The sequence below is a fragment of the Zophobas morio genome, unplaced genomic scaffold (assembly GCF_036711695.1).
Source record: "Zophobas morio isolate AGI-343-1 ecotype UQ-CSIRO unplaced genomic scaffold, CSIRO_AGI_Zmor_V1 ptg000031l, whole genome shotgun sequence".
NCBI classification, from domain to species: domain Eukaryota; kingdom Metazoa; phylum Arthropoda; class Insecta; order Coleoptera; family Tenebrionidae; genus Zophobas; species Zophobas morio.
In genome coordinates, this window is record NW_026972136.1 from 12,958,715 (window position 1) to 12,966,801 (window position 8,087).

The window sequence follows — 8,087 nt, forward strand, 5'->3', positions numbered from 1 at the left end:
GATCAACATTTTCTTAAATAAAGAAGCCAAAAGGGCTGTTATTTGAACTACAGCCAGTGAATATAGATGTTAAAAGAGAGGCAACCTTATGGACAAGTGCGGGGCTAATGCTCCGTTTTACCCCTCACTTCACTTCATCCACAAACGTAATAGTGGATAGTGGCTCTCCCTCCTTTTTTCTTGTGAACTACGTTAACAGTAGTCTGGACGAACACCAACTCATCAGACTTGTGGCCAGTGCGATTACGTTAAAGCAAAATAACCCATCCCCAAATGAACGGTGGACTGGTGAAAAGTTTTTGTCCAATTTTAACCAAATTTCAGCTTTTCTTTAATTATTATTGTTATGATAAGCACATGTTGACAACATGCCAATAAATCCCAATTTTTGGAGGATGCCTGGTGTATGCGTTTAAATTCATCCTTTATTTAAATAAAAAAATGAACGGCCATTATAGTAGATATAGTTATTATGATATTTTTATTATTTTTCAGTTTTTCGACCGTTTTATATTTCGATTTCTCAATTTTTCAACTTCTCGATATTGTAATTTTTCATTTTTAAAATTCTAGATTTTTCGATTTCTCGAGTTCTCAGTTGTTCTATAATTTATTTTTTTTATTTTCCCAATTTTTAAATTTTCGATTTTTCAATTTTTGAGATCCCGAATTATCAATTTTTCCATTTTTAACTTTTCGATTTGTCGATTTTGGCCTATTTCGGTTTCTCAATTTTTCGATTTTTCGACTTGTCGACTTTTCGACTCCTCGATTTCTCCATCTTTTGATTTTTCGATTTCTCGATGTCTCAGTTTTTGAGTTTTTCGATGTTTCGATTTGTCGGTTTTTGATTTTTACTTTTCGACTTTTCGGTTTTCCTGTGTTTAGATTTTTATATTATTCGATTTTTCAGTTTTCCAATTTTTTTTAGTTTTCGAGTTTTGATTTCTCGATGTGTTGATTTTTTAGTTTTTCGATTTTTATATTTTAGATTTTTCAATTTTTATTTTTTTTATTTTTTGATTTTTAGATTTCTCCATTTTTCAATTTTACGATATTTTAATTTTTCAATGTTTTATATTTTAGACTTTTCGATTTTTCAGTTCTTCAACATTTTTTAATTTTTCAAATTTTGACGTTTCAGAATTTTCAGATTTCCGATTCCTCAATTAATCTACTTTTTTCGACTTTGCTTTTTGAATTTTTTATTTCTCAATTTTTCAATTCTTTAACTTCCTAATTTTTGAATATTTTGTTCAATTTTGTGATTTTTCAGTTTTTCGGCTTTTTACTGTTTGAATTTTCAATTTTTCGTTTTTTAAACTTTTCAGTAGGGATGTACCGACTAGTGGCCGACCAGTCGGATAAACTGACTATTCGGCCGTTTTTCATCGTCGGCTAGCAGTCGGCGACTGGTCGGCAAAACAGCCGATCGGTCGGCTTTTTTTATTAAAATTAAAATTGTAAGTATATAAAACAATTAAACCCGGTTTACAGAACCTCAATTAAATATTTAATTGCGATTTAATTTTTAACCCCGCGTTAAAGTACCATGTGACCGACTCTACGCCAATGAGACGTCGCTAATGGCCTTGTTAAATGCGCGATCAACTTAATCTCAGTTAAAATATTGTATAAAATGGCCATAAATTGTGTTATTCTTAATTTTTGTACTGAGTTACAAAAAAAAATTATATGTTAAAATTATCCAAACAAATTTAACACATTTTTTGGAAAACGAAGGAACTTTAGTTATTCCTTTTATTAAAATAAAACAATTTTTTAAGATAGTCAGAGAAATAGAAAAAAAAAACACACTGTCTGTAGCATTTATAAACCGGTTTTAGCAAAGCCGAACAGTCGGCCAGACCTACAGTCGGTACATCTCTACATTTCAGTTTTTAAAATATTAGGTTTTTCGATTTCTCGACTTTTCAGTTCTTCTATCTCAATTTTTCAATTTTTGGAATTTTTAAATTTTTGATTTTCCATTTTTTTTATTTTTCGATTTTCCACTTTTTTTTATTTTTCGATTTTCCGTTTTTTTTTTAATTTTTCGATTTTCCATTTTTTTTGTGGGTATCGTTGGTGATTTTTAGAAAAAGCGGCGGTTACGGTTTTCAGATTTTAATTAGTTCCTTTTACTGCTTGAGAGTGCCAGGGAGAAGAAGATCGAAGGGTGTTTGAATGGTCGACAGGTAGGCTCGGTTTCAAATAGGTGGTAGTAGGTAAAGAAATAGTTTAGAAAATTCTAGAAACGGAAAGAGAAAGTATGTAGGAGCGTAGGGCAGGTAGACGAAAGATAGGACGTATTTACATTTGTACAAAGATTATGAATGCGCTCAGGTAGAACACCTGATTTTGTGGAACGGTTGTTCTTACATTTTAATTTTTCGATTTTTCACTTTTTTTTAATTTTTCAACTTTCCAATTTTTCGATGTTTCGATTTTTCATTTATCCAATTATTCAATTTCTCTGTTTTGAAATGTTAATTTTTTTTATTTCTTTATATTTAGACTTCTCGATTTTACAATTTTTCGATATTTGAATTTTTCAAGTTTTAATTTTGCCATCTTGGTTTTTCGATTTTTAAAATTTTTCGATTTATAGATTTTTCGATTTCTCAATTGTTTCAACATTATCAGTTTTGGGAACTTTTCAATTTCTTTTTTCAATTCTGAACGCTTAGAATCGACATTGGCATGAGCGCGCTCTGGTCTGTGGATCAAACATGTTCCCAGGCGACGACTTATCAAAAATTATTATCGCTAATTCCACTAGAAGTTTAATATTTTGTGCGAAAATGGAACACTCGAATGAAAATAATTGCCGAAATGTGTTTGCCGAATTTTATACAGACCGTATGCATTTAAAAAAGGCCTTCACATTTAATCACTTTTTCCAAATGGGGATATCAAAAAGGACAAATTATAACTCTAGAGAATGGTAATTCGATAGAAAGACAGACAAGAAGTGGAATTCCAGCAACAAAAATGGCCCAGAAGAGGAGAGAAGCCTTAATCAGTCAGAACCATGGCAGTAACCATGTATTGAAACATTATAACTAGTAATTTAGTAATATAATAGTGTAAATGTGTCCCATTTTTAACATCCATACTCACTAACCACGGTAAACTTGGAATGCCATTTAGAAATTTTTGACAGAAATTTAAAATCGGCAAAAAGTACGTTACTAAGGGAGAATAAAATCATATTTGCAAAGCGAAAATCAATTCCCAAATGTTCAGAAAAACAAAAATTGGAACAAAAGCAAAAATTAAAAAAAAATTCTGAATCATTACACTGCCAACGTTATTGATGCATAAATGACTTATATAAATATTCAGTTTATTCCTAAGGACAAAAATGTTCCGAACGTTCCTCAACTGCAACCAATTGAACGCTTTTGAAGAAATCTAAAGTGGAATTTGTGTAAAAAATGTAGAGTAGGAACCCTTCACACATATAGAATTAAGCAATGTGTATTGCTGAAAATTTGGCAGAAAAAAATATTGGCTTTCACAAATTTAATGCGCCGCGCCGTGTTAAAACAAAAATTTGTGAACCAAGTAGATATGTTGCAAATCGTACTCTATAAAGTTGTTTTATAACTGCCCATTCACAATGGACATAAGGCATAACAAGTACATAAAGCTTACATAAATACGTAAAGTTGAAACGATGGAAAACGTGTACCCCTGTTCACAGTGGACGAACGTAATTCTTATGCTTATGAACGTTTTATGTAATTCTTGTGTGCGTACACAAAGTTGAAATAAGTTCAACTTTGTGCACGAATTATGTCAAAATTATGTTAAAATCTAGGGACTTTTGAATGCTGCTATTGAATTTCCTTTGACAGTTGGCACTTGGCACTTCACACCTTTGATTATATTATATAAATTATAATCAAAGCTTCACACTGCGAGTCTGTTCTGTACTGCGAGTTGTCAAGTTCGAATATCGTATGAAATCGTAGGTTAGATATTTTGATTGACTCAGTTTGAGGTTAGCCGTTTCTATGTTTAGCCGGGAGTTATTCCGTTCTGCGTTTGCGCAGTTTAACAATTCTTACAGAGTTCACTCTGTCCACTGTGAACGTAGATAAGCATAAGCCAGACACAAACCAAAAACGTAAATTATGTTATGCGCTCGTTCTTATGTCTTATGTCCATTGTGAATGGGCAGTAAATGTTAACAGTTGCGTTTTTAATTCGTCATTCAATAATAAAGTTATGCTAGTTTGAAACTTGCACAGATTTTTGGTCCCCACACCCTTATTTGATTCGAGTCGCAAAGTGTCAGTAATTTTCCGCGCCGTCCGACTTGTTAAATTTCAAACTAAAACGGCTGCAAGAGCGATTCACTTACAGTAGTTGTGTTGTACAAGCTCAGACAACAACCCGTAAAATGGTATTAGTAACAACCATTGAAGGTTAGAGGGCTTTTGTCGCATTTTGGGGCGCCATCTGACCGCCAATATTAACTCACTGGTACGCATAAGGATACGGGGTTGCCGGTCTTTTAAAATACATAGTCACTGCTACAGCTTTACTGCATATGGTTATGAAACATAACTATTATTCTTAGTATAATTTTTTTACGCAGTCTATGTTGTACATTTATTTATAAAACTAATTTACCTTGATAGATCTAAAACTTGGGATTGGGACCGCCGAACCCTTTACAATGTTACGCCACTGTGCACCAGGAAGCACTGTCAATGTTGAGGTTATGTTTAGTTTTGTGCCGTCAAGAGTTTACCCCAATTCTTATTATTTAGTTGATGAATCGTAGTTGTGCCTTAAGTTCTTAGTGAAAACACAACCATGATGTCTGAAACAGTTCCAAAACTCCGAACGTGTTTACTCGCGATTAGAAAATTTTCAACTGCACCCCCAAAAGTGCCAGTGGAGTCTCGGCAGTTGGCGTTTCCGCCAAAATATCAAAAACCTCGACAAGTATGGTTAGAAAATTTTGATACGATAGAAGAAAAAAAGCTCGGGATAATAGATTTACATCCAGAAATATTTGCAGCAAATCCTCGCATTGATATAATCCAAGAAAATGTTCGATGGCAGAGTTTATATCGATACGTTAGCTACGCACATACTAAATCAAGATTTGAAGTAAGAGGAGGAGGTCGAAAACCTTGGCCCCAAAAAGGTTTTTTTTAATGTGGGTACATGGTGTTCATAAACTACGGCTTTTTTACAGGATTGGGTAGAGCTCGTCATGGTTCAATAAGAAGTCCGTTATTTAGAGGGGGTGGTGTCATTCATGGCCCAAAATCACCAACTCCTCACTTTTACATGTTACCTTATTACAGCAGAGTACATGGGTTAACGTCCACGCTATCTGTAAAGTTAGCCCAGGATGATTTACACATAATTATGAATTTAGAGATTCCCACTGATGAACCAAACTTTATTGAAGAATTAGTTAGAAGTAGAAATTGGGGACCCTCAGTTCTTTTTGTGGATGAGTATGTATTATATTTTTTATGGGGAATTATATTTTTTTATGTACTGATTTCCAGTGTGGATATTATGCCTAGAAACATTACGGCTGCCACAGACAAGATAAAGCATTTTAATTTAATGCCTGTGTATGGTCTTAATGTATATTCAATGCTTAAACATGATACTCTAGTGTTGACTAGAGCTGCAGTAGATTTGTTGGAGTTGAAACTGTTAACTAGTCTTCACAAAAATGACGTTAAACCATGTGCAGAGAAGTTCAAACTGAATCAAGTGTAATTTGAAATTGACCAACTGCAAGTGTCAAATTAACAAGTGTTCTTGGTTTTTGTGGAAAACTCGCACACAATGTTACATGAAATTACAGTTGGTTATGTAAAAAAAAAAATGTAAGTATATGTACCACTTAAGACCAATAAAGACACATTTTGTTGATTAGAGCAAAGTTCATCTATGTTACTTTTTAAACATTTTTTAATTTTATTTCCATATTTGCACCAGTCCCCCAAAAATCATTATGTTTCTATTTATTCAATCATATTTCCATCACGCTAGTTTAACTTATTCTACTGAATAAGTGTAAGTAATTAGTAATTACTAATTACTGTTGTAAACATTTCGGTCAGTGGCGTTCTATAGGAAAACTAGATAAACAAAATAGTGTGAAATAACATTCAAGAGCTGTAGGTTTTTTCTTTCAAAACTGATGTAATCTGTGTGATTTTATTTAAAAATTGTGAATTAGGGTTCAAGGAGGTAAAATATTTACGTAGGGCAACAAAATTCTTTAGTAGTTTTCATGGATGACTAAAACTTACAAATTGATCGATGTAGGTATAGTGTCGGAAATACTACGAGGTTATATGACCCCACTAAACTTAATAATGGGATGTTGTACCTTTTGTGCGGCTGGTACCGGCTCAATCCTAGAATCAAGGATTTGTTTCAATATCTACTGCTGGGTAATCCGGCTAAACATTTTTGGTACTTTAAACCAACACATACACAATTTACAATTGTGGGTTTGCCTTATTAAGTGATCCACCGTCGTGTTCATAATACCCTAATTTTACAACAGCCATATAACCTTGTAGTATTTCGGACACTATACTTCAATGTCCCATTTCAACCAAATGAATTATTCTGCAAATTTCCGTACTCGGTAGGTACTTAAATATTATCAAATTGTTTTTATTTACTTCCTGAATACTTATCAAAAACATTGTTTTATTCACTTCCTGAACATTTATCAAAAACTTTTATGTGTGGTCGAGACTGGAAATAATAAATACGTTTCTACCTTTTAAAAAATCATTGTGAATTTCAAATATTAAAGATAGTCTAAATCTGTGATCACACTATTAAAACTACCTATTACTACTATTAGTTATTAGATGTGGCAGAAATAATATGTATATTCTTGGTCTGGGTGCACGCTACTGCAAAGACGTTCTCCCTTTTGGAGGAACAATGGACTTTTTCAAAAACCTGCAACTTTTTCAAAAATTGACTTATCGGAACGTTTTTTTTTCAAAAATTTTGTCTTTAAATGTACTTTTCAGAAAAAAATTGGAAACAAAATTTTGATGTGAGGTTCTATGAAATTTTTCAATTTTTTGAAAAAAGCGTCAATTTCTCGAAGTCCGACATTTTTTGTTTATATTTTTATTTTTTTTTCCATAAGAGAAACTTTGATTTTTTTCTGGACATGACCCCGTGAAAACGGGAGTGGGCCGAATTTGAGTTCTATTTTTTTTTTTTTAATAAAAAAATTGTCAATACCACATTCACGGAACCTAGTCAGCGCAACAAAACAAATGCACGTCTGTAATGTTAAAGTAAATGTAAATAAGCGTGCTACGCCTATGTTTCAAACGAGTTTTTACTTTAGAAAATTTTGTGTCTATCAAATTGGGTTGGTGCAATGTAATACGAATAATAACAGTGTTGTATCTCCAAATTTTAGGGAAAATCGAGTAAATTATTCCTGATTTAATCAATAAATAAAATCGACTCTTTCATTAATTTTTTTGAGCGACCTGTTTAGCAAATCTAAAAAATTGGTCTAAAAAGTTTAGACAGTACTTCCCTCGCTGTGTGAAACATGACTGCATGCCTATTTTTTTTTCTTATTACATTTTATTTTATTACATGCAATATAATACTAATAATAACACTGTTGTATCTCCAAATTTTCGGGAAATTGGAGTGAACTATTCCTGGTTTAATCAATTAAATAAATTGACTCATCATTAATTTTTTTGAGCGACCTGTTAAGCAAATCTAAAAAATATTAATGGAATGATAAATCACAAATACAGACTCATCATATAATGTACATTTTAGATAAGACATATTCAGCAAAATTTTAGGGTGACGTCATCAATTTTTTAGGGGGGATAAGCAAATACATTTTGATTAAAAATTTACCATGCTTATGATAACTGTAAAACATCTCCAAGATTTCAAAGCATTCGGTTTTGTAGTTCCTGATTAAAACAATTAAATAAATTCACCCATTCATTAATTTTTTTAGTCACCCAGTATATGCAAATCCAAAAAATATATTAATGGAATGATAAATCACACAAGTACAGACCCCTCAT

General features: G+C 32.3%; 1 protein-coding gene across 1 annotated transcript; it reads left to right on the top strand.

Moving 5' to 3' along the window:
• Positions 1-4,644: 4,644 nt before the first annotated feature.
• LOC135139469 (large ribosomal subunit protein uL4m) lies at positions 4,645-5,926 on the top strand. The gene is made up of 3 exons (XM_064069710.1): positions 4,645-5,167; positions 5,219-5,486; positions 5,541-5,926. Exons 1-3 carry the CDS (start codon positions 4,831-4,833, stop codon positions 5,758-5,760), a joined length of 825 nt encoding a protein of 274 aa, XP_063925780.1. The 5' UTR covers positions 4,645-4,830; the 3' UTR covers positions 5,761-5,926.
• The last annotated feature ends 2,161 nt before the right edge of the window (positions 5,927-8,087 follow it).

Bases quoted from the DNA above. Each gene is read 5' to 3' on its own strand.
- LOC135139469 (XM_064069710.1), top strand. From the start codon at position 4,831: ATGATGTCTGAAACAGTTCCAAAACTCCGAACGTGTTTACTCGCGATT. The intron at 5,168-5,218 runs GTTTTTTTTAAT...GCTTTTTTACAG, and splicing joins AAAACCTTGGCCCCAAAAAG to GATTGGGTAGAGCTCGTCAT. The intron at 5,487-5,540 runs GTATGTATTATA...ACTGATTTCCAG, and splicing joins TCAGTTCTTTTTGTGGATGA to TGTGGATATTATGCCTAGAA.